The sequence below is a fragment of the Tursiops truncatus genome, chromosome 15 (assembly GCF_011762595.2).
Source record: "Tursiops truncatus isolate mTurTru1 chromosome 15, mTurTru1.mat.Y, whole genome shotgun sequence".
NCBI lineage: Eukaryota > Metazoa > Chordata > Mammalia > Artiodactyla > Delphinidae > Tursiops > Tursiops truncatus.
The window spans coordinates 6906644-6934216 of record NC_047048.1 but is presented as its reverse complement, the minus strand read 5'-3'; the positions used below and the strand labels follow the sequence as shown (position 1 = coordinate 6934216).

Here is a 27573-nt window from a genome sequence, read left to right as displayed (position 1 = left end):
GCTCAGGAGCCTGAGAATGGACGCGTCTCGGAGACGATGGCGCCCTTTTCTAGACCCCATTTTAAAAAGTAAGGGAGCAGGGGCCCAGTCAGTCACCCTACAGTCTCCGAATGGACAAGGTCTCCATCTCTTGCGTACTCCTGCTCTCTGCCAGCCTATCCCTTAGGGCCGGCCTCGAGGTCCTTGCTAATCGCCTCCGCGGCGCCTAAGGTTGAGGTTTCTGGCCCTTTAAAGCAGCGGCCCCCTGCCGGGTTATTGTCTGGCTTCTCAGCCTATCGGCGGCGCCGTTGGGGGCGGGGAACCTGGCCTCCCGATTGGCCGCCCCGCGCCCCGCCCCGCCCGGGGTCCCGGGAGCTGTCCGGCAGCCTCGGTGCTGATCCCGCCGCTGCCCACGGGCCGCGAGCAGCGCTGAGGGCACTATGAGCGGGGGCGTCTACGGCGGAGGTGAGCGAGCCTCGGGCTTCGGGCTCTCCAGCCTGGCGCGGCCTCGCCCGAATCCCAGCGCCCCGAACCCGCGAGACCCAAGCTCTGGGCACCCTGGGGCCTGGCACCTCGGCGCTCGAGCAGGTCTAGCCCCTGGTTTGTGTCCTGCGCCACTCCCACCTTCGACCCCCGCCCCCGGACGTTCGCGCGCACCGGGCCCAACCTCTCTACCATTCAACCCACCACCGCCCGGCCCCCAGCCCAGCAAGGAGAGTGGCCTGAAAACGGCCACTGAGCAGAAAGGGACTTTGGGGTCTTGACCCCCACTCCCAGGACCCTAAACTGTTGGCCGAGCTCCCACCCGCACCGTCCGGCGTTGAAGGTGGCTCTGCCCTGACCTCCTTTCGGAACAATCCAAGAGGAGAGAGTTTGGGAGAGATCCCCTCACAAGTCTGTCTCCCCGCACAGATGAGGTGGGGGCGCTGGTCTTTGACATTGGCTCCTTCTCAGTCCGCGCTGGGTACGCTGGGGAGGACTGCCCCAAGGTGAGCCTTCCAGCCCCCTCCCCAAAACCTAGGGCTCCCCTCCAGGCTTCCCAGTGATCCAGGGCTCTCGGAGCCCAGAGAGAAGCTTTGCTGAGTGGGAATGAGGGAGTAAACCCAGGGGTGGGCTGAGGGCCCTGCCATGGGCCTGGAACCGGGCAAGAGATTGATTTCTCTCCGCCCATGCCCCCCTCCAGGCTGACTTTCCCACCACAGTGGGGCTGCTGGCCGCGGAGGAGGGGGGCGGGCTGGAGTTGGAGGGGGAGAAGGAGAAGAAAGGGAAGATCTTTCACATCGACACCAATGCCCTCCACGTGCCTCGGGATGGAGCAGAGGTCATGTCACCCCTCAAGAATGGCATGAGTACGGGGCCCCCACCCACTGCCTCCTGACACAGACTCAGAGCCCACACCCAACAACCTGGGGCACAGCACCCCACATCCACAGAGTCTTCCTTGCAGCGACCCAAGTCCCAGGGATGCCCTTACTTCTTCCCACAGCTGCCTGGTTCCTAACCAGGGGCCACCAGATTCCTGGGAAGGGGGGACTTCTGCTGGAGCTTGTCTTATTTCCCCTCCCCCGGATTTTCCTTCCCTCCTTCCTTTCCTTCCTGTCCCTGGACTCCTGCCTGCCCACCCTCATCTCTCCACTGGTCTCCTGGCCCCAGTCGAGGACTGGGAGTGCTTCCGTGCGATCCTGGATCACACCTACAGCAAACACGTCAAGTCTGAGCCAAATCTACACCCAGTGCTCATGTCCGAGGCCCCGGTAAGTGCCTCATGCAGCTGCTAGTCAAGCCCTGGGGCCCACCATTCACCTCTCTCCTCAAGCCATCACTCACTCCACTTCGCTTTTCAAACTTTCCTTCCAACTCCATTATCTTCAACCACTTTCCTTCCTCCCTGGTTTAGTCTCCATGCCTTCCTCTCTCCTCCAGCTCTATCCACTTGCCCTTCCCCCAGTCAACCTTATACACTGCCCCACCACCCCAAGTCCTTTTATGACCTTTTAACTTACATTCTTTGTCAATATTATATATACATGTAAAGAATCAATTTGTTTTATAAAGTATGTTAAGAAAAAAAATGCCATTCATAGCCTCCTCCTTCTATTGCCCCTTTTCCAGAGGCAATTGCTCTTCTCTCTTTTAGCTTTTTTTTTTTGCTATTACCTTTTAAAAAAATATTTATTTATTATTATTTCTTAATGAATTTATTTATTTTTGGCTGCGTTGGGCCTTTGTTGCTGCGTGCAGGCTTTCTCTAGTTGCAGTGAGTGAGGGCTACTCTCTGTTGCAGTGCGCAGGCTTCTTGCGGTGGCTTCTCTTGTTGCGGAGCGTAGGCTCTAGGTGCGTGGGCTCAGTAGTTGTGGCTCACGGGCTCTAGAGTGCAGGCTCAGTAGTTGCGGCACACGGATTTAGTTGCTCCACGGCATGTGGGATCTTCCCGGACCAGGGCTCGAACCTATGTCCCCTGCATTGGCAGATGGAGTCTTAACCACTGCGCCATCAGGGAAGCCCCTGTTTATTTATTTATTTATTTATTTGGCTGTGTTGGGTCTTAGTTGCGGCATGCTGGATCTTTCATTGCGGCACGGGCTCTTCGCTGTGGCCCACAGGTTCTCTCTAGTTGTGGTGTGCGTATTTTCTCTCTCTCGTTGTGGCATGCAGGCTCCAGGGCGCATGGGCTCTCTAGTTGAGGCGTGTGGTCTTGTTTGCCCTGCAGCATGTGGGATCTTAGTTCCAAGACCAGGGATCAAACCCATGTGCCCTGCATTGTAAGGCAGATTCTTTACCACTGGACCACCAGGAAGTCCCGCCATTACCTTTTATATCTCTAAATATCACACTTAAATTGCTGATTGTGAATTTTTTAGCTTTAAACATTATCTGTGGATTTCCCACTATAGAAAATGAGCATTTGGCTCCCTTTCCTCCCCAGCCCACACCACACACATTTCTTATTTTTTACCTAAAGTACAGTTGTAGTTTAGGGTTTTGGGTTTTTTTAAGATCAATATTCAGTATTTACACTCTTATTATTATGTATGCTAATCAGGCCTGAACCAGGCAATGAACTGTGGTTTATTTTCCTTTCCTGTGCAACTTTTTGTTTTCTCTAGCACTGAAAATTGTCTTGGTTCTGTTTTCCTTAGTTTTTCTGTCTACTTAATAATGTGGCCCTAAATTATTCATCAGTTATCTATATCTTTTCTCAAGACATTAATTCTTTAAGGTGTTCTATCAATTTCATCTTCAAGAAATCTCCTCAGGAGCCCACTGACCTGCTCTACTTTGGACTAGTTACCTTCTACACAGAAGATGTAGCTATCATCCTGACATCTCCCTTCACCATCATCTTAAGGAAACACTTTGCCCCTCTCCTGTATTAGAAGTCCTGTTTCCTGTATCACATGACTCCTTTCCTTTATTTTCTTCCTTGTTTTTATGGGGCACATTTTCCACTAACTGCCTTAGAAAGGTCATAAGAAGTAACATTTTTGACACCTTGCATGTCTAACCTTGGATTGATAGTTTAGCTAGGTATAACACTCCAGGTTGGAAATCATTTTTCTTTGGAATCTTGAAGGCACTTCTCCAATGTCTTCTAGCATCTACTGTTACCATCAAGAAGGCCAAAAACATTTATTTCCTGATCCTTTGGTGTAACTTATTTTTCTTTCTTAGAGTTTATAAAATTTTCACTTTGTCCTCAGTGTTTTACAATTTCACAATATTATATGGGTTTATTTTTGTCCATGGCTCTGGACACCCAGTGTGTCACTTTATTTTGGAAACCTATGCCTTTCAACTCAGTGAAAAAAATTTAATTACTTATTTGATGATTTATTTCTTTCAATTTTCTCTATTCTCTCTTTTGAGAAATCCTATTATTTGGATTTTGTACCTCCTGAACTGGTCTCCTAATGTTCTCGTCTTTTCTGTTATGTTTTCCATCTCTTTATCTTTTTCCTCTTATTTCCAAGATATTCCCTCACTTTGTTTTTCACCTCTTCTATTGAGTTTTTTGGGGTTTTTTGGGGTTTTTTTTGTTTGTTTTTTTGCTGTACACGGGCCTCTCACTGTTGTGGCCTCTCCCGTTGTGGAGCACAGGCTCTGGACGCACAGGCTCAGAGGCCATGGCTCATGCGCCTAGCCGCTCCACGGCATGTGGGATCTTCCCGGACCGGGGCACAAACCCGCGTCCCCTGCATCGGCAGGCGGACTCTCAACCACTGCGCCACCAGGGAAGCCCCTATTGAGTTTTTAATTCATTCCTGCTCCTGTATTTTTATTTTCCGGAAGGTCTTTATTATTCCATGAATGTTACTCTTTAGAGCATCCTATTTTTATTTCATGGGTGCAATATTATTTGTTATCTCATAGGGATATTATTAGTTTTGTCTTTGGAAGTTTTCATCTCCTTGTATACTTATTGTTCTTCCAAGTTGCTTTTTTTCCCTGCCCTTTCTTGGGAGTCTTTATCTCATTTCCTAGGTTTTTCTCAAATTTCCACAAATCCTTGGTTGTCCACATATGTTTAGGAATGGGGGACTAAAAAGCTGATTGGGCAGGGGGACTTGCTGACTGCAGTCTTTGTTATAGGATGGTCTGACTGGGATGTTGCATCTTTAGATCTTTGATGTAACTCACAGGGAAGACTTCCAACCTGAAGACAGGACTGCCCAACCCCTTTCTGGAAGCCAAGTGAGCAAATAGGGCTGATGTTATCAGCATTCAATATGCATGGCATCACTTAATTCCCCTCTTTTAAGTATAGTGTCCTCACTCCCAACAGTGACAAGTGTCCCACCAGTTCAGAGCCCTTCAGTTTTACTCTCTCCAGAGAATAAATTTCCACTCTTCTGCTGAGGTTGGAGTGGGCAATAGCCTAGTGCCATGGAATTAGGATGAGAGTTTAGGGATCTGTTACTTGAATAGTTTTAAACAATCTTATTTTATTTCCCCTTTCCTTCCACTTCCAGAGCTACCTGAAACTACCAATTCCCAATCCCTGTGAGGATTCTGCCATTTAGCACAGGCTGTTGTTGGCTTTTTCCACTACCAGTTTAGGAGTCAGCATTCTTGAATCTGTTAAGTCAGTTACTGCTCACCTAACTGATTTCCAACCTTCAAAAATTTGTTGCTGTTTTCTCATTTCTTGTTCTTCTGAAGCTTTAAGGGTTTATGCCTCTCTGTCTCTCTCTCAGGTAAAATTCGCATGACATAAAATTAACCTTTTTTAAGTTAAAAATTCAGTGGCATTTAATACATTCACAATGTTCTGCAACCATCACCTCTATCTAGTTTCAAAACATTTTCATCGGCTTCCCTGGTGGCGCAGTGGTTGAGAGTCCGCCTGCCGATGCAGGGGACACGGGTTCGTGCCCCGGTCCGAGAAGATCCCACATGCCGTGGAGCGGCTGGGCACGTGAGCCATGGCCGCTGAGCCTGCGCGTTCAGAGCCTGTGCTCCGCAACGGGAGAGACCACAACAGTGAGAGGCCCCCGTACTTAAAAAAAAAAAAAAAAAAAAACACATTTTCATCACCCCCAAAGAAAACCCATTTTCATTTAGCAGTTTCTCTCCACTCCCCCTGCCCCCAGCCCTTGGCAACCATCAGTTGGTTTTCTGTCTCTATGGCTATATCTATTCTGGATCATTCATATAAATGGAATCATACAGTATGTGACGTTTTATGTCTGTATTAATGTTTTCGAGGTTCATTTATGTTGTAGCTGACTGAGTGATATTCCATTGTATGGATATACCACAATTTGTTTTACCGTTCATCTGCTGATGGACATTTGAGTTATTTCCACCTTGGCTGTTGTGAATAGAGCTGCTGTGGGCAGCTGTGTACAAGGATTTGTTTGAGCACCTGTTTGCAATTCCATTGGGTGTATAACTAGGAGTGAAATTGCTGGGGCATGTGATAATTCTATGTTAATTTTTTGAGGAACTGCCAATCATTTTCTACAGCTGAGCCATGTAACCTCCGCAACAGCAGTGGACAAGGGTTCTGATGTCTCCACATCCTTTCCAACACTTGTTATTCTCTGTTTTTTCATTTTGTCTTGTTTTTAAATTATTATCACCACCCTAGTGGGTGTGAAGTGGAATCTCATTGTCCTTTTGATTTGCATTTCCCTAATGGCCAAAAATATTGAGTATCTTTTTTTTTTTTTTTTTTTGCGGTACGCAGGCCTCTCACTGTTGTGGCCTCTCCCGTTGTGGAGCACAGGCTCAGTGGCCATGGCTCACGGGCCTAGCCGCTCTGCGGCATGTGGAATCTTCCCGGACCGGGGCACGAACCCGTGTCCCCTGCATCAGCAGGCAGACTCTCAACCACTTTGCCACCAGGGAAGCCCTGAGCATCTTTTTATGTGCCTGTTGGCTTTTGTGAGTTTGGGGTTTTTTTGTTGTTGTTTTTTAAATTAATTCCCACTCTATTATAGTTTTGCTGGGAACTTGGGAGGGAATAAAAGTAGATGTTTGTATTCAATCCAACATTTTTACCCAGAAATCTTCTTCCTCAGCTTTCTTGCCTCTGAGATGATTAGAGTGAAGAGGAGGGATGTACTGGCGGCTGGGGGTGCGTAGTGCACAATCAAGAGTCCTGGGCTACGAGTCAAGAGACTGTGACTCTAGACTCAGCTCTACCGAGAGCTTTCTGTGTGATCTGGGCCAGTTTCCCTCCCTGAGTTTTGTTTTCTTCAGTTGAGTTTGAATTGTGATCTTTAAAGCTCTTTATAGTTCTCACATTCTAAAGATCTCTGAGGGTCAGGGGACCTGCCCTCTGTCCTCAGCGCAAGATACGTGTTGGGGTGGCGGGTATGTACGTGGATCGGTGCCTTTCCCTTCCTGAATCTTCCCCTCTTGCCCTTTCTCCTCAGTGGAACACACGGGCCAAGCGGGAGAAGCTGACGGAGCTGATGTTCGAGCAGTACAACATTCCTGCCTTCTTCTTGTGCAAGACAGCTGTGCTTACTGCGTATCCACTGGGTTAAGCTACTCTGCCGGAGTGGAGGGTCAGGGTGGGGTGTGTGGCGTTCTGAGCTGGAGGCTGGGCCTGATTCTATGGAGGGTAATATCCTGGATGGGCAGACAGCCCCCTGAGCCCCATTAGTGCAGAGGGCCCCTGGGGGCTAAGCGCCTTGGACCTTGGGGTGGCCAGCTCAGCGGCCCTTTCCCATTCCTTGGATCAGGCTGGGCATTGAGAGTAAGGACAAGTAGACAGCAGGGGCTGGGGCTGGAGGGAGGAGGGAAGGGTATATGACACTGAGGTGTTTGTTCCCTTCCCAAGCAACCAATCAGCATTTATTTTATTTAAGGATCTGCCTTGCATTGAACCCTATGCTAGGCGGTGGGGCGATATAGCCCCTAATTTCAGAGAGCCCATGGGACATAGAACTAAACCTAAAGAGAGGCTGGGAGCTCAAAAGGAAGGAATAGAGGGAGAGAGTGTGATTCGGACAAGAAAAAAGTGACAAGGGTCTCAGCTGCCTTTCTCTAGCAGATGGGTCGCAAACTAGAAGGAGAGATTTGCAGACTGGGAATGGGCTGGATCCAGGAAAGAAGAGAGTGACTAGGCCAGACTCGGGTCCCAGCCCCCTCTTGCTGCTGTCTCTTTGACCTACCCATCCCACACCAGCTTTGCAAATGGACGCTCCACAGGTCTGGTGCTGGACAGTGGGGCCACCCACACCACGGCCATTCCAGTGCACGATGGCTACGTCCTGCAGCAAGGTGGGGCCTCGGCAGGGGTCGGGGGTGCCTTGAGGGACCAGGTCCTGACACCCCCTCCTTTCCAGGCATTGTCAAGTCACCCCTGGCAGGGGACTTCATCTCCATGCAGTGCCGAGAGCTCTTCCAGGAAATGGCAATTGATATCATCCCGCCTTACATGATCGCAGCCAAGGTGGGGCCTCTGGGATGTCCTGGACACTGACCCGTCAGATATCAGGGTGGGGAGCAGCCAGGCCCCAGAAGGACCCTCAGCCCTCAATTTGCAATTGAGGCATCAGAGATCTGGACAGGCTGAGGGATATGGCCGAGGTCCCACAGCCAACTGCTAGCAGGATGTGTATGTGAGGGCCAGCGTGGTGGGTACTGGTGTCCAGTAGACCCAGGTTCAAGGTCTGCTTCTGCCACAGAAGAGCTGTGTGACCTAGAGCATGAGACTGAAGCTCCCAAGCCTCAGTTTCCTCCCCTGTAAAATGGAATAACAGCATGTAGGGCTGCCGCGAGTGTTAAATGAGACACTGCATGCAAGGGATCCCCACGTGGAACATGGATCCGTAAAAGGCTGTTTCCTTAAGGTCTGGCCGCCTACTGGATTCCCCAGGCCCTCAGTGTTCTCTGACCAAAGCCTTTCAGATCAGCTGTACCCGCTGCACACATGGCATCTGTGGGGATGGGCTCTCCCCGTTCTCTCTCCTCTAACAGGGAAGGGGGAGAAACACCTTTTCCGGGCAACAGAGCAGAGAACCCAGTGCCCATTAGCTGCAGAGCTGGCAGGTGTGGTCAGGGTAGGCTGGGCCAGTGTGGGATGGGGTAGGGTGCTCACAGGCTGTGTCCCCACAGGAGCCCGTACGGGAGGGCGCCCCCCCAAACTGGAAGAAGAAGGAGAAGTTACCCCAGGTTTCCAAGTCCTGGCATAACTACATGTGCAATGTGAGGCGCTGGAGAAATCCCCCCAAACCCCCGCGCCCCCCACCTCCTAGTCCCCTGCCATGAGCCGCGGGGAGGGGCAGAGGCCCAGCAGGTGGAGTGGGGTGTGCCCTGAGATGGGAACCCAGCCCTCACCACCTCCCTGGGTTCTCAGGAGGTGATCCAGGACTTCCAGGCCTCCGTGCTGCAGGTCTCGGACTCTCCCTATGACGAGCAGTAAGTGCAGCTCATGGCTGGGGGGTGGGGGGTGGAAAGGGGGCAGGCCTGGAGCTCAGCGGGGACCGCTGGTCTTTTGGGAGCACCCCCAAGCAGAGTCTTGCTCCTTCCTGGGCAGGGTGGCTGCGCAGATGCCCACAGTGCACTACGAGATGCCCAATGGCTACAACACAGACTATGGTGCGGAGCGGCTCCGCATCCCTGAGGGCCTGTTTGATCCCTCCAATGTCAAGGTGGGGCTGGGTGGAGGGCCCTGGATCCCGGGGTGTGGGAGAAGCTGGGAAGGATCACAGAGGTCTGGGAGAGGGGACAGAGGGCCCGAAGCCCAGTCACCTTTCTCTGCAGGGCCTTTCGGGGAACACCATGCTAGGTGTGGGCCACGTGGTGACCACCAGCATCGGCATGTGCGACATTGACATTCGCCCGGTGAGGCCCAAGCCTGAGTCTTGGCAGAGGGGCCCAGGAGAAGCTGGGGGGGGAGGGGCTGTCCCGTGACTGCTCACTCCTCCTCCCTGCTCTCAGGGCCTGTACGGCAGTGTCATTGTCACTGGTGGGAACACGCTGCTCCAAGGCTTCACTGACAGGCTCAATCGAGAGCTTTCCCAGAAGACTCCACCGGTAGGAACCCACCCCTGGCCAGGGCCCTGGACTCCAGTCCTGGCTCAGCCCTTCAGGACCAAGTCCTTCCTCCTCCCCACACATCAAGCAAACGTTCTGGCCACCAGAGTGGCCCCTTCCTGCTGTGGCTTCCCAGTCTTCCCTACCCCCAGCCCTGTCCCTTCCCAGAAGCCAGGTGTCTGCTTCCCTCAGCCCCTCTTTCTCCCCAGAGCATGAGACTGAAGCTCATCGCCAGCAACAGCACCATGGAGCGCAAGTTCAGCCCCTGGATCGGGGGCTCCATCCTGGCCTCACTGGTGAGAGGGGAGGGGCCTGGCCTAGCGCTGAATGTGGGGAAGGGCAGATCCAGACAGCCCCCATCGCCTTGCCTGCCTCCTCATTCATTCATTCAACAAACATTTATGAAAGGGCAGTCACTGCTCCCAGAAAGGTGGATCCCACATCAGGACACAAATCAGGGAGCGGAGGACAGGAAGCCGGAGAGGTTGGCTGGGATGAGATTGTGGTGGCCCTGTGTGCCAGGGTGAGACCCTGAAGGTTTGGGGCAAGGTGATGTGATGGCCACAGGCACGTTTGGGAAGGTTATGTCAGACATGAGTCTTTGGGGATCAGGGTATGAGCCAGATGTGAGGGGACCTTGCCAGGAGGTTCTTCCTATTGTCCTGGAGTCATGGAATGGGTAGCAGTGGGGATGGGGTGGTGAGCAAGGGGCAAACAGAAGGAGGCTGGCAGGTTGGTTCTGGGGCGGTAGGTGGGGAGTTCAGTCTGGACCAGCTGCTGGGGTAGAGGCAAGACGCTGAGCGAGAGGTGAAGATGCAAACTGCATCTGGGGGTGCAGGTGTCAGCCACATAGAGTGGGACAGCAGGGCCATGACAGGACAAGGAGGATATCCACTAGAGTGTGTGCCCCCAAGGAGACAGAAACAATGGTCAGAGTGACAGGAGTCTGAACCCCTGAAATTAGCTCAGGGCTGAGAATGTGTCAGTCACACAGTTGTTGAGGGCCTCCCGTGCACCTGAAGTGGACAGACAGCCCGACCTAGTCCCCGCCTCTGTGCGTGGGAACAGTCTGGAAGCCGAGACGATTAAACAGGAGGTCATCACAAAGTGTGGGGTGTTCCTTCAAAGGAAGACGTGATTTTGTTCAGGGGTCATGAAGGGCCTCTAAGGGGCACTCAAGCTGAGATGAAAGAGTGAGTAAGAACTTATGAGGCGAAGTGGGAGAGAGGGTGCTTGGCTCCTGGGGGGAGCTAGGCAAGGCCAAAGGCAGTGGGCAGATGCTGTGAGATCTGAGTTGAGTGAACTCACTTGGGCTGCAGAGCAGAGAGTGGATTGGAGAGGGCTGCTGTGGTCTCCACTGTGACCTGCGTTTGACGGCGGAGCAGATATCGGGGTGGAATTGAAAGCTTATCAGAGGTCTGACTGACAGAATGTGGACACTGTTTGGATATGCGAGGTAAGAGGGAACCGGCTCAAGGACGAGGCCCAGGATGCTAGATCCTGGCAGTGCTGTCCAAGAGGAATGTAATGTGAGCCACATAGGTCATTTAAAATGTTTTAGTAGCCATAATTAAAAAGAGTCCAAAGAAACACGTGAAATTAAGTTTTAAGAATATATTGTATTTAATCCAATATATCCAAAGTATTATCATTTCAATATGCCATCAATATAAAAGTTAAGATGTTTTACATTCTTTTCCCTGGGTTTAGTCTTCAGTATCTGGTATATATTGGAATGTGGAGCATATCTCATTTCGGACTAGCCACACTTCAAGTGCTCAATAGCTCCATTTCAAATGTTCCATGTAGCGAATGGCCACTGGATTTGGACAGGGCAACTGTAGAAGGTGAGAATGACCAGAGAAGCAGGTTTGGGGCAGGTGTGGGCGAAGATAGTGAACACAGTTGTGGACATGTTGAGGGTGAGGTCCCAGGGGACACTGAGGAGGAGGTGTCCAAAGACAGCTGAGTACAGTAAGTCCCCTACTTACGAACCTTCGGGTTTCAAACTTTCAAAGATGCGAATGTTCGCATGTCCAATCACATAGTTAGTTCACGTGTCTGGCGTACATTGTCACATGCGTGCATCCTCCACAAGTGATTTGCTTTTGTGTACTTTACTGTACAGTACTGTATAGAGTACAGTAGTACAGTACTTGTAAAAAATAGAAGTGTTCATTTCATTGGCACTAGTGCAGAACTTCTTAGAATATGCAACCTTAGCATAAAATATTTCTTTAAAAATTTATTTCAAGCCCATAAAATAATTTCACTCTGAAGAATTTTGAATAGGAATGTATATTAGATATTATAGATATTGGAATGATAGATAAAAATCAGATATCATCTTTTTAATCCAGTTACTCCACTGTGACATTTGTTAAAACTGCGTTCAGTATTATGTGTGGTCTTCATGATTTCTTTGGATCCCTAGTATCTATATTTATTTCAGCAGACATAATATACTTGTGGGAAAAGTATTATAAACCTATTAAAGTACGGTACTATATAGCCGATTGTGTTAGTTGGGTACCTAGCTAACTTTGTTAGACTTAGAAACAAATTGGACTTAAGAACATGCTCTCAGAAGGAAACTCGTTGGTATATAGGGGCCTTACTGTATTTGGGTCTGGAACTCAGCGCAGAGATCTGCACTGGAAACCAGAAATGGTGGGAAGGGTGGGGCCTTGGCACGTGAGCAGAAGGGAGGGGAATGACCTGGTCCAGGAAGGTGTGTTCTTCCTGGACACGCCAAGGGACAGAAGCAGGGACACACACACTAACTTTCAGGCAGAGGCAGGACAACCACAGAGAGGGTACAGTCTGAAATGCCAGGGCTGGAGACCCTCAAGGCGCTTGTTTCAGCGGGAGGGTGGAGGTGGGGCGCCAAAGTGACGACATCCTAATATCCTTTTGTTAGGTGGTGTCGGAATGGTGGGGAGGGAGGAGGAAAGATTTTTCTTGGGATGGAGGGCGACTTGGCGTGTTTGGAAGGCCTGACGGAGTGATAGGGTATCTGGTGGAGAATGGATGTGGAGTGTTGGGGCGCCGGTTGGCTGGCCTGGGGCTGTAAGCTCCACCTCCCAGCTCGAGAACAGCCCTCGGCCCCGGGCAGACTGGTGCTCAATAAATACTTGTTGAATGAATGAATCGTGGATTGAACGATATGAAGCAGGTATTCGCCCTCTGAATACGAAGGAGGGGACAGGAAGATGGGGACAGGAAGATGGGGCAAGTTGGTGGCTGCGGGAGGGCTGTGGGCTTGAGAGGAGGAGGTTCCGAGGGGTCGAGCCTGCGCGGGAGGCGTGTGGGGAGGCGCTTCTCCCTCTCTCCAGAGCCTCCCCGACCGCCGATGTCTCCCCCCCGACCCAGGGCACTTTCCAGCAAATGTGGATCTCCAAGCAGGAATATGAGGAGGGCGGGAAGCAGTGTGTGGAGCGGAAGTGCCCCTGAGGGCGCCCGCTCCCCGTCCACAGGCCCGCCTGCAGCGGTGGGGGAGGGAACGCGAAAGCAAGGAGATGGTTTCCCCCACCTCTGCTCCGCCAGCGCAGACCGAAGCCCCCAACGCTCCCAGCGCCCGCTTTTCTTCCCTTCCCCACTCGTCCTCTTAGACTGTGATGTTTCTGGGTTGAAAGGAGTAAAAATGTTTTAAGGAAAAAAAAAGTTGGCCTCTTTGGGGGTGGGCAGTGGGGGCAGGGGTCTGGAGAGAGGAGAAGGGAGGACCACACCTATACCCATTCGGAATCGCACGGTGGACGCCAGGGCAAGGTCTGCGGGCGGGGGCAGAGCCGTAGGAGCCACGGATGCCTCAGGTTTCAAAGGGGCCGCAATCCAGGGAGGATCACGCAGCGAGAACCCAGGAGAGTCGCTCAATTAGGCGCCCAGCGAGGAGCTGAGTTGCGGCGGGAAGTGGGAGCCGGAGAGAGGATGCGGCGGTAGGGGCGGGGCGGAGCCGAGGAGCCGGCCCAGGGGCGTGGCCTGGGCGTGGCCGGAGGTGGGGTCTCGGGTGGGCGGGGCCTCGGGCCTCCCGAGAGGCCGCACTTAAGCACCCCTGGACCCACAGCTCAGGTGAGACGGGACTGCGCTGTCTTTTCCGGGGCGCTAGGCGGTGACAAGAGTGGGGCAGGGAATGTGGCACCGGTACTCCCCAGCAGCTCAGAACTTCTCTCCCAACTTGGGTAGGAACTGAGGTCTCCCAGGAAGACCCCGACAGCGGGCCCTTGAGCCCTTCCATTCCAGAGCTCCTTGCCCCCTGCCTGAAACTGTAGGTGAAACTTAGTAGTTTGTGCCTGTGTTCTGAGGTCCCCAGACCCCAGAGAGATAGAAACCCGTGTGGTCCAAGTCCTCTGGTAACCAAAGAGGCACAGGTGCCCAGGGAGGACCATCACTTGTCCAACGTTACCCAGCTCTGCCCGTGCCTTGGCCAGGATTCTTTCCACTGATGCCTGGTGGGCCTTGACCCACAGATCGCTGACTCCAGGCAGGATCCCCATCCTGGAGCACTCACCGGCCCTGCCTGACCATGTGCTCCCACCCATGCACCTCCCTCCCCAGCAGCTAGCAGGAGCCTGGACCCCCCTTGCAGCCTGATTCCAACGGGACAGGCACCCACATGGCCAGGCCAAACCCCAGGTCACACCACTGTGGCCCCTTCAGCTAAGGATCCCACTGGGAGGGCAGCTAATGTGTTACAGGGCTTGGGTATTGGGGAGCCCGCAAGGCAGATGAGGAAGGGGCAGAGGTGTTCATGGTGGGGAGCTTAGGAAGGGGTCCCCGAGGACATTGGGAAGGGAGGAAGCAGGAGGGTGGAAGAGGCATCCATATCTCCGCCTTCCCCAGCCATCAGCCCTCCTCCCCCAGCCTTGACGGGAACTAGAGGCCAAAGTCTGCCCCAAGGCCAAAAAATTGATTGTTTTGCAAGAAGAGGGCAGGAGTGGGACTGCGGAGGGATTGGCAGGGGAGGGCACAGCCCCTCATCCTCTAGCCTGGGCTGGGGGCCGTGTCTGGAAGGCTGAACTGAAGCCCGGACTGTGCCCCCACCCTGGGACGGGGGAGGCAGAGAAGGGCCTGGGCTCAGGCTGCCTGCCAGGGCTGATAAGGGGCCTCTTGGGGCTCCCACAAACGGTTTATCACTGGGGGTGGGGGGCAGACTGCAGGGCTCAGGAGGGGCACGAGCATGGAGCGGCTTTGGGGTCTACTCCAGAGAGCGGTAAGATAGCGTGGGGCTGGGGGACCCTTAGGCCTTCTCTCCAGGTCCTCAGTCCCCTCCCAAACCCCAAGGCGGGCCCCTCCCCTTCCCTACCTCCTACTCTCCCCCCCAGCCTGCTTCTTGGGGCCCTCTCCCCTGCCTTGTGCCCATGGCACCCCGAAGTCACTGACCCTGTTATCGCCAGATTCCTCCCCATCCTCCAGGCCTCTTTCCCCGATTTCATGTCCACCACGCCCCTACAGCAAAGGTTGTCCCCAGGACCCTCTCAGACCATCTACAAGCGTGTGGAGGGCACCCAGCAGGGGCCCCTGGAGGAGGAAGAGGAAGACAGGGAGGAGGGGACCGAGCCACCGGCCCACTTCTTCCCCATGGAGCTGAGGGGCCCCGAGCCCCTGGGCTCTCGACCAGCTCGGCAAAACCCCAGACTCTGGGCAGCAGCAGGACGAAGAGCCACCCCCTACCTGGTCCTGACAGCCCTACTGATCTTCACTGGGGGTGAGAGTCATCCCCACCCCCAGTGGAGGGGCTGGGCTGGGGGAGATATCTGGGGTCCAGAGAGGGGCACAAGGAGACTCTCCATCTTGCCACCCACCAGCCTTCCTCCTGGGCTACGTGGTCTTCCGGGGGTCCTGCCAGGCATGTGGGGATGACGTGATGGTGGTCAGCGAGGACATGAACCATGAGCTGAGCCCGGACTCCCACCAGGGCACATTGTACTGGAGCGACCTCCAGGCCATGTTTCTGCGGCACCTGGGGGAGGGGCGTCTGGAAGATACCATCAGGTGAGGATCAGCCAGTCCCATTCCAGGCCCTCAAAAACCATCATCTGCTCAGACTCAGCCTCCCTTCCTCTTCACCCGGGACCCTGAGTCCTTCCACCTGCCGCCCTGGCCTCCCTGTTCAGTGGTCCTGGGAAGGATAGAAGGCGTTTGGAGCTGAGGGGAGGGAGGGCAGCAGATGACATATTTGGAAGCTGAGGGAGCTGCCTGAATGAGCACAGAGGGCTCCAGCATCCACATATGAAGTGGGACAGACCCAGAAAAGTCTTGAATGCCACGTTGAGGCGCTTGGATTTTGACCTGTGGCAGTGGGGAGCTCTGGGGGGCTCTGAGAAGGGGGGACTTAGGGAATCAGAAAAAGAAGCAAATGTATGTGTGGGCAAAGACCATCCCCCAATCTGTGGGGTCTGCCAGCCCAGCGTGAGCAGGCTAGCATTTCTTTTGTCCTGCTGAGGTCACCTTTTCCTACTGGGATGGAGCTGCTCGGGTAGGTCCAGAGAAGAGGTCAGGAATCATTTCTTCAGTGGGTTTTCCTGGGTTTCCTAAGTAGAAAATTATATAATCTATATTTAGTGAGAGACGCATAGTTTCTTTTCCAATGCATATATCTTTTATATCTTTTTCATTTATTATTGCATTGGAGAGGACATGAATTTAGGTAATGAGATAGTAAATATCCTTGCCTAGTTCCTAACTTTCATAGGAATGTTTTTCTAATACTTTGTCATTGTCGCTTTTTTTTTTTGGGAACCCGGGCCCTCGGCAGTGACCGCCAGGGAATTCCCCCAGTTAGGTTTTTAAAAGCAAATTAAGGAAGTTTCCTTCTATTCCTAACTTACTGAGACTTTTTCTTTTTTTTTAATGATCAGGAAAGGAGGAACAAGAATCAATTTTTTTCAAATATTTTTCCAGAATGTATTGATATGATCACGATTTTTCTTCTTTAAAGTTTATGTAGTCATTTGTATTAATAGATTTCCTTGTCTTCATTAGATCAACATAAACTTGATCGAAGTGTATTATTATTTGTTGATACACTGCTGGATCCATTTTGCTTGAATCTGTGGCATCAACAACGTGCATGTTTTTTTGTTTTGGTTTGGTTTTTAAATTAATTAATTTATTTTTGGCTGCATCGGGTCTTCATTGCTGCGCGTGGGCTTTCTCTAGTTGCAGAGAGCGGAGGCTACTCTTCGTTGTGGTGTGCGGGCTTCTCATTGCAGTGGCTTCTCTTGTTGTGGAGCACGGGCTCTAGGCACATGGGCTTCAGTAGTTGTGGCATGTGGGCTCAGTAGCTGTGGCACATGGGCTCAGTTGCTCTACAGCATGTGGAATCCTCCTGGACCAGGGCTTGAACCCGTGTCCCCTGCATTGGCAGGTGGATTCCCAATCACCGCGCCACCAGGGAAGTCCCTACATGTATGGTGGTTTTTGTTGTTTTTTTTTCTGTTGAGCAACACTTAGTAGTCTGGGTACAGCCTGAGCAAGTAGATCGTTTGACAGATCTACGGGGGTGGGGGGTGGCACTGTGGATGCCATCAAAGGGCAGGGAGGCAAGACGGGAGCAGTGAGAGGGAGTGGGCAATGAGGTGATGTATGACTCTAGGTTGGTTGGGGAAGGAAGGGAAACCAGGGAGGAGCTGATAGACATGGAGAAATTGGACAGTGTGGAGTGCTCCAAGGAGTTGCAGAACAGGTATAGTGAGACTAAGGGAGTGAGTTCCAACCTGAAAAGCTCCGGTCAGGGAGTGAGATTCTGGAACTTTTAAGATTTATATGATAAACTGTGTCCTATTTATCTTGCAGTCTCCAGCACCTACCACCATGCCTAGCGCTTAGTAGGTGTTCAGTAAATTGGATCAGTAGTCCAGAGATGGAGTTCTGGGGACAAGATCCAGGATGTGGCCAGGGAAGTGGCTGGCCAGATGCCAAAGTCTTCACTGAAAGTGGCTAAGTGACCAATTGGCTAAAAGATAACAGCAGCGAGGAAGGACAGAGGGTGGGACTGCTGGATGGCAGGGACTTTGACGGAAGAGAGTTTCGTGGTCAGAAACGTGAACAGTGGAGCCAGAAGCACACCTCCTCTCTGGGCCTGGGTGGTATGAGAGCCTGAGCTGCTTTTTTCACATGTCCCGAAGGAGACCTGGCCTCCCAAGGGACAGCCAGGTTTCTGCCAAGGCAAAAGGTAGAAGGGGTATTCGGTGCTGATGCTGAGAAGGGAAGTTTGTTTGCCATGGAAAGAGCACAGGTGGAGCTGGTTGAGAGAGAGGCCATGCAGGGGCCGTGCTGGCACAGGCAAATGGAAGATCAGGGATCGTTCCAGTGACAGCAGGCTGGCTAGTTAGGTGGTGACTATGGAAGAAGACAGGGTGAGGTCTCCAACCAGACAAGTGACCCCAGATTCCACCGGCAACCTTGGTGCAAGGTGTCTCCATTAGGCCCAGCTGGAGGATGAGAGAGATGCAGGGCCCCTCACCTCTGCCCAGATAGCCCTTTGGAAGAAAAGTGTTTTCATGCCTGGGGCAAAGCACAGGCTAGTTTGTGTATGTGTGGAGGGGACAGTAGGTAGACTGGTGAGTTTGGCCTGACCTGTGAAAAACCTAAGGGGTGGTGGACAGGACCCCTGGCTATCAGAAGCTGAGGTTTCAGCAGAAGGAGGCCCTGGAGACCCTCCAGCGCAACCCTGGTAGTGATGGCAGGAGAGCCTTAAGAGCCCCTCACTGCCCGGGGCTGGGGCCACCCCACACCTCTGGCATCCTTCCCCTGCTCCCGCCCTCTCCTCCAGGTCCCCAGAAGTCCCTGCCCCTCTCTCCTCCCGCGCCCCAATCCCCCCTCTCCCTGCGCAGGCAAACCAGCCTTCGGGAAAGGGTAGCCGGCTCGGCCGGGATGGCAGCCCTGGTTCAGGACCTCCGCGCGGTGCTCTTGAGCCAGAAGCTGGACCACGTGTGGATGGACACGCACTACGTGGGGCTGCAGTTCCCGGACCCGTGAGTGCATGGGGTGGGGTTGGGGGGCGAGGAGGGGTGGGCGGCCTGTGGGTGGGTCGCTCACCACCCCCGCTCCTCAGGGCTCACCCCAACGCCCTGCACTGGGTGGATGCCGCCGGGAAGCATGGGGAGCAGCTGCCACTGGAGGACCCGGACGTTTACTGCCCCTACAGCGCCACGGGCAACGCCACGGTGAGCGCCTCCTGCCCGGTCCCCAGGATGGGGCAGCGTGCACTTTCCCTGGCGGCGGAGCAGGGGCGCGCCTCACTGCCCTCCCCACCCTCCTCCCCAGGGAGAGCTGGTGTACGCCCACTACGGGCGGCCGGAGGACCTGCAGGACCTGCGGGCCCGGGGCGTGGAGCCGAAGGGGCGCCTCCTGCTGGTGCGCTTGGGGGTGATCAACTTTGCCCAGAAGGTGAGGGACCCTGGATGCGGGTTGGGGCGGAGCGGGGAGGGTGCCGGCTGGGAAGTCCGAGGATCGGATGGCGGCAAATAGGAAGCGTCTAGGAGGCGGTCACAGAGAGAAAAGGAAGAACCAAATGGGTCGTAAGAAACCGTTGGCAGGGAACAAAATCAGGAGGTTGGGGTGGGGAACAGAAACAGGAGGGGATGTGGGGTACAGTGAGGTCTGGGGGCTGCCGAGGCACTGCGGGAGGGCAGAAGGCGAGGTCCAGGGGGTGCCACAGCCTCTCTGTGGATCCACGGCTGATCAGAGGCCGTGCCATTCCACTTTCACTTGCTCCTTCAGCCTTTATAAATCCGTTTTCTCTGGGAGAAGGGGTCCTTTAGCCACCTCCCTTCCCCAGGTGGCCAGTGCCCAGGACTTTGGGGCCCAAGGAGTGCTCATATACCCGGACCCGGCAGACTTCTCCCAGGGCCCACACAAGCTTAGCCTGTCCAGCCACCGGGCTGTGTATGGACATGTGAGTCTCGGGGAGCCAGTAGTGCCTTCCTGTGGTCCCAGGGCTGCACAGCCTGCCTAGGATGAGGCTGGCGCCCTATTCTGGGGAGCCCGGCTCACAGTTTCAGTGTGGGCAACCCTCTCCCCACAGGTGCACCTGGGAACAGGAGATCCCTACACACCTGGCTTCCCTTCCTTCAATCAAACCCAGTTCCCTCCGGTCCAGTCCTCGGGCCTCCCCAGCATCCCAGCCCAGCCCATCAGCGCGGACACTGCCTCCCTCCTACTGAGGTGGGGGCCATGTGGGGACCAGGAGGGGAGGAGGCAGGGAGAGGTAGGCTGCAGCTAGCCCGTAAGGTGCCTTTGGGTGAACCAGAACAAGGTGGCTCTTCTGGGTGGGCATGGCCTCTTGCCATTTGGTGAGTGGAGCTCCAGCTGGATATCACACCCACCTCTGCTGGGCACTCTTGAGCAGGACACAACCTGCACAACTGTCCAAGGCAGCCCTGGCTGCACTGGCCCCTCAGGCAGAGTACAGATGCAGAGAGCTGGAGCCAGAGGGTGTGAGGGAGAGAAAGAGTGAAGTGGGGGCTTTGGGCTCTTCTATAGCCTGGGACTCTCTGCCACTTCTAACCCTTTCTGCTCTACCCCTCCCCAGGAAGCTTGAAGGCCCTGTGGCCCCCCAGGAATGGCAGGGGCACCTCCCAGTCTCCCCTTATCGCCTGGGCCCTGGGCCAGGCCTGCACCTAGGGGTCAACAACCGCAGGGCCTCCACCCCCATCAGCAACATCTTTGGCTGCATCGAGGGCCGCTCAGAGCCAGGTGTGCCTGCTTATCCAGCGCCACCCACACCCTGCAGCAGGGGAGCTGGGGTTAGCAGGGAGGGAGGCTGGCAAGTTGGGGATGGGCTGGAACTGAGGGGGTGGCAGTGAGGAGACCTCACGGTTGAAGCTGTCCCAAGACAGAATGGGCAGTTCTGCACAGTAGTGAGTTCCCTAGCACCAGAGGTGAGCAAGCGTAAGTTGGGTGATGTTACAGCATGAAAGGGAGGTCAGACTAGATAGATGAACCTTTCAAGCATAACTTGTTGTGGATAACAGTGGGGAATCAAATTGGGTTCTTGAGCCAAAGAGTGTGGTACCTAGAAGCACTGAAGGAAGAGGCACAGGGAGGCCTGTGATGAGGCTCAGATGAGGATGCTGGTGGTGGGAGTGTGAGTGGGAAGGGTTAGAGAGACTTTAAACCTGTCAGGACTTTGTGAACAGAGGGGCACCCCGATCAGGCAGGTAATGGAGCCCAGAATGACCCCAGGCAATGTGATGAAGGAGCAGCCCACCCAGGAAGGGCCAAGGGGAGGAGAGGAACTCTCTTTAGGGGCAGCAGGGATTGCAGGGCTGGGGCTGCAGAGATGTGAGGGTCCTGCAGAAATGGACCCTCCCAGGGTCAAGGGAGAAGCCTCTGGGTTCTGCCCATGTAAGAGGTGGGCCCCAACATCCCCTCCCCCAGATCACTATGTTGTCATTGGGGCCCAGAGGGATGCATGGGGCCCAGGAGCAGCCAGGTCTGCCGTGGGGACCGCCATACTGCTGGAGCTGGTGCGGACCTTTTCCTCCATGGTGAGCAATGGTAAGGTCAGGGTCTGGGCCTGGGCCGGGCAGCTGGGGCTGTGGTCTGAGCTAGGACAGGGCAGAGAGGCAGTTACAAGCACAGGCTGGAGGGTGGCCACTGAGACCTGGGCTCCAAACCTGGCTCCTCCGTGTCCTGGCTGTGTGGCCCTGGGCAAGTCACTTCACCTCCATTTCCTCTTTTTTTTTTTTTTTGCGGTACGCGGGCCTCTCACTGTTGTGGCCTCTCCCGTTGCGGAGCACAGGCTCCGGACGCGCAGGCTCAGCGGCCATGGCTCACGGGCCCAGCCGCTCCGCGGCATGTGGGATCTTCCCGGACCGGGGCACGAACCCGTGTCCCCTGCATCGGCAGGTGGACTCTCAACCACTGCGCCACCAGGGAAGCCCCATTTCCTCATTTAAACATGAAAGTACTAATAGTCCATGTCTGAGTGAAGATTAAGCAGGAGATTCCCTATGTAAGCAATCCCCGTCACTGACACAGCTGAGTCAGGGCAGACCCGGGTGAGATGGGCTGGGATGGTGGCTTGATGGGAGGGAAGGAGAGATCCCAGGGGACCAGGACAGAGGAAGACAAAGAGGTGGGTCTTTGCCTGGCCCCAGCCAAGCCCATCCTCCCTCCTTCCCCCCCCCACCACCAGGCTTCCGGCCCCGCAGAAGTCTTCTCTTCATCAGCTGGGATGGTGGTGACTTTGGGAGTGTGGGCTCCATGGAGTGGCTGGAGGTAACCTGGGGTCCTGGGCAGGTAGTCAGGCAGTGGGGAGAGGCAGGGGGATTTCATACTCCACACCCCGCACCCACAGGGCTACCTCAGCGTGCTGCACCTCAAAGCCGTAGTCTATGTGAGCCTGGACAACGCAGTGCTGGGTGAGCAGGGGCAGTGCCACCACCTGGGCCCCCTCTGGTGCACCCTGCCCTCCGGGCCAAGCCTTGAGCCCGGCATCCCTCTCCGCAGGGGATGACAAGTTCCACGCCAAGACCAGCCCCCTTCTGATCAGCCTCATCGAGAACATCCTAAAGCAGGTAAGAGCCTGGCCAGCAGTGGGGGATGAAGGGAAGCTGGTGGCCGCCAGAGCCTGACTGGTGCCCCCCACCCTGCCCCCAGGTGGACTCTCCTAACCGCAGTGGGCAGACCCTCTTCGAGCAGGTGGTGTTCAACAATCACAGCTGGGAAGCTGAGGTGTAAGTTGGGCAGGGAAGGGAGGGAAGAGAGCTGGGGGGGATATGTGGGGGGACCCTGAACCCACACAGCGCTCCAACCTGCCCATCCCCAGGATCCGGCCGCTGCCCATGGACAGCAGTGCCTATTCCTTCACGGCCTTTGCGGGGGTCCCTGCCGTTGAGTTCTCCTTCATGGAGGTGAGACTTCCGGGCCCTGCCCCAGAACAGCAGCCCCTGGGCCTGTTCGCACTGTGCCCGCGCGCCAGCCTCCGCCCTGTCCCGGCAGGATGGCCCGATGTACCCGTTCCTGCACACGAAGGACGACACCTATGAGAACCTGCACAGGGTACTGCGGGGCCGCCTGCCTGCCGTGGCCCAGACTGTGGCCCAGCTCGCCGGGCAGCTCCTCATCCGGCTCAGCCACGATCACCTCCTGCCCCTCGACTTCGGCCGCTATGGGGATGTGGTCCTCAGGCACATCGGCAGCCTCAATGAGTTCTCTGGGGACCTCAAGGTCCAAGACGCCAACCCTGCTCCCGGCTTCTGGCGGTGGGGGGTGCTATATCCCATTAAAGTGCTGCCCGGGCCAGGGGATCTGGCCCCTCTCCCCTTGGTCTAGGGCCCCTCTGGCAACCTGGCCCCTTTACTCCTGCCCCAGTCACTAAGCCCCTAGGACCCAGCTAGCACCCGCCCAACAGCACAGGTCTTCTCTCTCCCGTCATTCTGCCCCCAGCATTCTGTCCCCCTATACCTCCCCACTCCTGCCAGGCCCGGGGTCCCAGCTCCGTCCCCCAGCACCTGGACCTCCACCCTAGGCCAGGGTCATGGCCCCTGCCGCTGGCTCCAGCCCGCGCCTTCGCCCTCAGGCCCGCGGGCTGACCCTCCAGTGGGTGTACTCGGCGCGGGGGGACTACATCCGGGCGGCCGAGAAGCTGCGGAAGGAGATCTACAGCTCGGAGGAGAGCGACGAGAGACTGACGCGCATGTACAACGTGCGCATTATGCGGGTGAGGCCCCGCCCAGCCCGGCCGCGGCGGCGCCGCCCCGCCCTCTTCCGGCGGCGTGGGGCCCCTCCTTTCGGCCCTGCGCCAGTGAGCTGTCCTACCCTCGTTCCGCTTTCATTTGTACCTGTCCTCGGGGCGTTCCCAGTCCTGGACTCACAGTGCTTTGCTCACAGACCCGTCAAGCTGGAGCGACCACAGAGGCGGGCCCGCAAAGTGATGAGACAGGGAGGGTCAGCCCCTTAGCCACAGTCGCCGGGCCACCGAATGGCAGAACTGGGACAACCGCGCCCCCTCCGGTTACCCACCGCCTCCTCTCCCTTCTGGAGAGAAGAAGCATGTCCACGGTGGTCCATGATCTAAGAGGCACAGGATTATGGCTTGGGAGATGCAAATGGTGTAAACAATTCAGAGCGTAGAGAGCTCTCTTACTTCTGGTGAGATGGATGGAACCCAGAAAGGCTGCCTGGAGGAAGTGTCATGTGAAAGTTATACAAGATTATTATTCCCTCCTGCAGCCTGCACCCCAGCTCCAGTGCCAACCCATCCTCTTCCTTCCATTTCCTTACCCCAAGAACTCAACCCTGCGGCCCTTTGATCTCTGGAAATGGGTGGGTAGGGACTGTAGGCGAGGGGAAAAGTCTATAGGGCAAAATGATAAGCAGGGCCATCCTCAGTGAGTGTGGGGTGAACCGGGACCCCGCAGTGTACACATGCGCGGTTTGGGAAGGTCTTGTTCTTTCTCCCCCCTCCTTTTTCCTGTTGTGTCCCTGCCTGCTTCCCTTGGCATCACTCATACCGTCTTTCTGTTCGCAAGCCCACCCATCTTGCTCTTTGGTCCTGGCTCCTTTCTCCTGGAATGGGCGATTCATGCTCATTCACAGATCTTGCTTTAACCCCTGCTGTGCCAGACTCTAGAGACAAAAAAAGACACCCCCTCACCCTATCCCTCAAGTTGCAATGTGCCCACCAAGGGATAAAGGGCCTCTGTGTGTAAGGGACACGATTCAGACTCAGGGCTGGAGAGTAAAAGATGCAGGGCTTCAGAACCTCAAACAGGGCTGGGCCAGACCCAGGGAACTTTGTGGTTCTAACCCAGGGGTTGGTAAACTAGCCAGCAGGCCAAATCTGGCTTGCCACCTGTTTTTGTAAATGAAGTTTTATTTTAACACAGCCATGCTCGTTGATTTTTCTATTGTGTGTGGCTGCCTGTGTGCTACAGCAGCAAAGTTGAATAGTTGCAACAGAAACAGTGTGGCCTGCAAAGCCTACAATAGTTACGATCTGGCTTTTTCCAAAAAATGTTTGCTGACCCCTGCTTTAGACTATAATGTGGGTCTTGAGGAACAGACAGAACTTGGGTTGGTGCAAAAAGAGCATATTTCAGGATGGAGACACCAAGAATAAGGGCATGGCAGTGCACTAGGCCTGGCTTTCCTTGGGAGTAGTGTGTAGACCAGCAGAGCCAGAACAGAAGCCCTGTGGAAGAGTGGAGAGGAGTGGGTTAGGGATCAACTATGGGGAGACTTGAATGCCAGTATAAGAAGTTTGGGTTCTGGGACTTCCCTGGTGGTCCAGTGGTTAAGACTCCTCGCTTCCACTGCAGGGGGTACGGGTTCGATCCCTGGTCAGGGAACTAAGATCCCCGCATGCCACATGGCAAGACAAAAAAAAAAAAAAAAGGATGTCTGGGTTTTGAGGGTCTGGGCATCAAGGAAAGTTGGAAGGTTTTCGAGCAGGCCAGTGATGTGGGCAAAGTGGAATTTTAGGAAATACCTGGCCAGAGTGTAAATGGCTTGAAAAGGGAATGAAGTTAGTGATAGCTGAGCTCTGGGTGGGTGAGGGGATTGAGCTGGTGTGCGACATTTGGAAGGAAAAATGGACGGACTGGGTGTTGAGGGAAGAGGAGGAGAATAATAATAACAGCTACCATTTATGGAGGGCTATCACGTGCTAAGGCTTTACTTCACTTCCTCCCGTAGGACTCCTCCAAATCCTGTGAGTTTGCTATTATTGTACACAGTAACTGAGGCTCAGAGAGGCTAAGTGACTTATTCAAAATCACACAGTAAGTGGTGAAGCTGAAATTAAGGACCAGGCAGTCTGATCCCAAAGAGAAACTGGAAACCAAAGTCTGACCCTGTGTCCACCCAACTCTTATTCACCTTTGAGGTTGAGAGCCTGGCACCTGGGGTACGCCATGGTGCTCATGAGGGAAGGTGGGTGCGAAGGTCAGGTTTTGGAAGAAGTTGGTGTCTACATGTGTGTGAGGCTGTGGCTGGGTACCCCCTACCCCAGTGGGGAGGTCCAGCAGACTGGGGGATAGGATTCCAGGCGATGATTTGTGGAGTAGACTTGGCAGTTGTCCCCATGAGGTCCCAGTTGAAGCCAGGGGCGTGGATGAGCTCTCTGAGTGAAAGGTGGAGGACTTAAGAAGACATGAGTGTGTGAGACCACGCCTAGAGATTCTGATTCTGCTGGGGTGGCACCCACGCAATGGTAATTTTAAAATCTTCCTCAAGTGATTCTAATGTGCAGCCAGGGTTGAAAACCATTGGATTGTAGGTAATGAGAAGAGAAGAAAGTAGAGGTCGAACCCTGGGCCTGCCCACAGGTGGGAACAGAAGGAACCGGAGAGGCTGGCAGAGAGGTGGGAGAACTGGGCTGGGAGCGCGGCCATCTCAGGAAAAACCAACAGCATCTGAGTCAAGAGGGTGAGGACCCAGAGTCAGGCACTTCATCAGGGCTGGCCTGTCCCCTTGTCGTTTGACTCTGGGTCGTGGGCATTCACGCAGGTGGGCAGGAATGACTGGGGTATGGGGAGGTGAGGAACAGCAGGACGATAGACGGTTCTTTGAGGCTTTGGGCAGGGAAGTGAATGGGTGAGGAAGAAAGATGCAGGCTTGGAAGCTCAAGGGGTAGAAAGAAAGGGATCCAACCCAAAACACAGTGGGAGGACGCATCCTACCTGACTACTGATGACGTTACAGAACGACCATTCCTGATTGGGTGGCCGAAGGGAGGTGGGACTTAAAGAGGCTGCTCAACAATATTTATTAAGCGCGCGTGAGGTCCCAAGGTTGGTCTGGAACTGGTGTTCGGGCTCCAACCACATCCCCTTCTCGGCGCAGGTGGAGTTCTACTTCCTGTCCCAGTACGTGTCGGCGGCCGACTCACCGTTCCGCCACATCTTCCTGGGTCGCGGAGACCACACGCTGGGTGCCCTGGTGGACCACGTGCGGCTGCTGCGCTCGAGTGGCCCTGGGGCCCTTGGGGAGGAGGCCCAGGTGGCGCGGGGCCTGGGCTTCCAGGAGAGCCGCTTCCGGCGCCAGCTGGCCCTGCTCACCTGGACGCTGCAGGGGGCAGCCAACGCGCTGAGCGGGGACGTCTGGAACATCGATAACAACTTCTGAGGCCCGTGGTATGGTGGGGTCACGGCACATGCCCCTGACCCCTGCCGAGAGCGCCTGCTCTCCCTTCGAGTGATTTCTGGGTGACCGAGATGCCTGTGCACCACCTCCCATTGCTGACTCATTTTTAGCCCTTACCGTACCTCCAAGGGCCCCAGCAATGACGCCAGCGCAGACCCCCACACACCCCAGGCCCTGCAACGTAGGAGTAGGTGAGCAGTGCCTTCCATAATGGGATGGTCATACTGTCAGCTAATCAGGGAGCAGCATCTGCTCTCTCAATCACAGCCCCTTCCTCTTCAGGAGCAGGGTCCCCCCTCTACAGCTAGAGACCACTCTGGAAGGTTTCCTGGGACCTGGCCAGCCTTCTTGGTGGGAAAGATCTGCTGCGACCATAACTTTATGGCCAACCCATGTCGTGCAGTGGGAGGGGCTGGGGTTTGAACCTCAATAAACCACCTGTGGCATCTGTTGTTTACGGGCACTTTTATGCGTCTTCCTCACCCTCACCTCACCCAATCATCCCTCCCTTGAGAGCTAGGGAAGGGTTGGGCAGAAGAGGCCAGAGAGGATGCAAGTGGGAATGCTGTCTGCATGGGTTAAAGAGCTGTTCCCGTTACCTAAGGAACTAAGGAAACTGCCTGAGGAAATAAGGAGGGCCCTTCTCCAAAGACCACCATGGGTGGGGGGCTGGCTCTGTACCTTCTCCTGGGACCAGGGACGGCTACATAATTTGCAAGGCCTGGTACAAAATGAAAATGTGGGGCCTTTTGTTCAAAAAGCAAGATTTCCCTGGTGGTCCGGTGCTTAAGACTTCACACTCCCAGTGCAGGGGGTGTGGGTTCAATCCCTGGTCATGGAACTAAGATCCCGCATGTTATAAGGCACAGCCAAAAAAAAAAATTTGTTTTTAAAAAGCAAGAACAAAGCTTTTTTCTTTCTTCCACAGTCTCTCAACCTGTCATGGTGGTTTTTAAGTTGTTATTTAATGTCCAGATCCCCGAGACAAGGAAATACTCTGGGGCAGAT

The 27573-nt window shown here is 54.6% G+C and overlaps 2 protein-coding genes across 7 annotated transcripts; both read left to right on the top strand.

Annotated features, from left to right (window-relative positions):
- Positions 1 to 419: 419 nt before the first annotated feature.
- ACTL6B (actin like 6B) lies at positions 420 to 13368 on the top strand. Its single transcript, XM_019945535.3, has 14 exons — positions 420 to 514; positions 806 to 968; positions 1163 to 1328; positions 1633 to 1733; positions 6861 to 6958; positions 7619 to 7713; positions 7779 to 7885; positions 8551 to 8640; positions 8792 to 8853; positions 8972 to 9086; positions 9199 to 9279; positions 9376 to 9471; positions 9681 to 9767; positions 12844 to 13368. Exons 1-14 carry the CDS (start codon positions 420 to 422, stop codon positions 12922 to 12924), a joined length of 1437 nt encoding a protein of 478 aa, XP_019801094.1. The 3' UTR covers positions 12925 to 13368.
- A 1255-nt stretch (positions 13369 to 14623) lies between these two features.
- Positions 14624 to 27016, top strand: TFR2 (transferrin receptor 2). Of its 6 annotated transcripts, none has more exons than XM_033839683.2 (18): positions 14624 to 14680; positions 14923 to 15175; positions 15276 to 15462; positions 18306 to 18446; positions 18527 to 18638; positions 18739 to 18861; positions 19253 to 19369; positions 19499 to 19638; positions 20006 to 20169; positions 20880 to 20963; positions 21614 to 21696; positions 21776 to 21839; positions 21928 to 21995; positions 22078 to 22154; positions 22247 to 22331; positions 22420 to 22647; positions 23000 to 23140; positions 26266 to 27016. In XM_033839683.2, exons 1-18 carry the CDS (start codon positions 14648 to 14650, stop codon positions 26545 to 26547), a joined length of 2382 nt encoding a protein of 793 aa, XP_033695574.1. In that variant the 5' UTR covers positions 14624 to 14647; the 3' UTR covers positions 26548 to 27016. The 6 variants fall into 6 exon arrangements, with proteins under 6 accessions (XP_033695574.1, XP_033695573.1, XP_073648053.1 ...); XM_033839682.2 differs by having other exon boundaries at positions 20854 to 20973; XM_073791952.1 differs by lacking the exon at positions 26266 to 27016 and adding an exon at positions 25700 to 26257 and having other exon boundaries at positions 20854 to 20973.
- Positions 27017 to 27573: the final 557 nt, after the last annotated feature.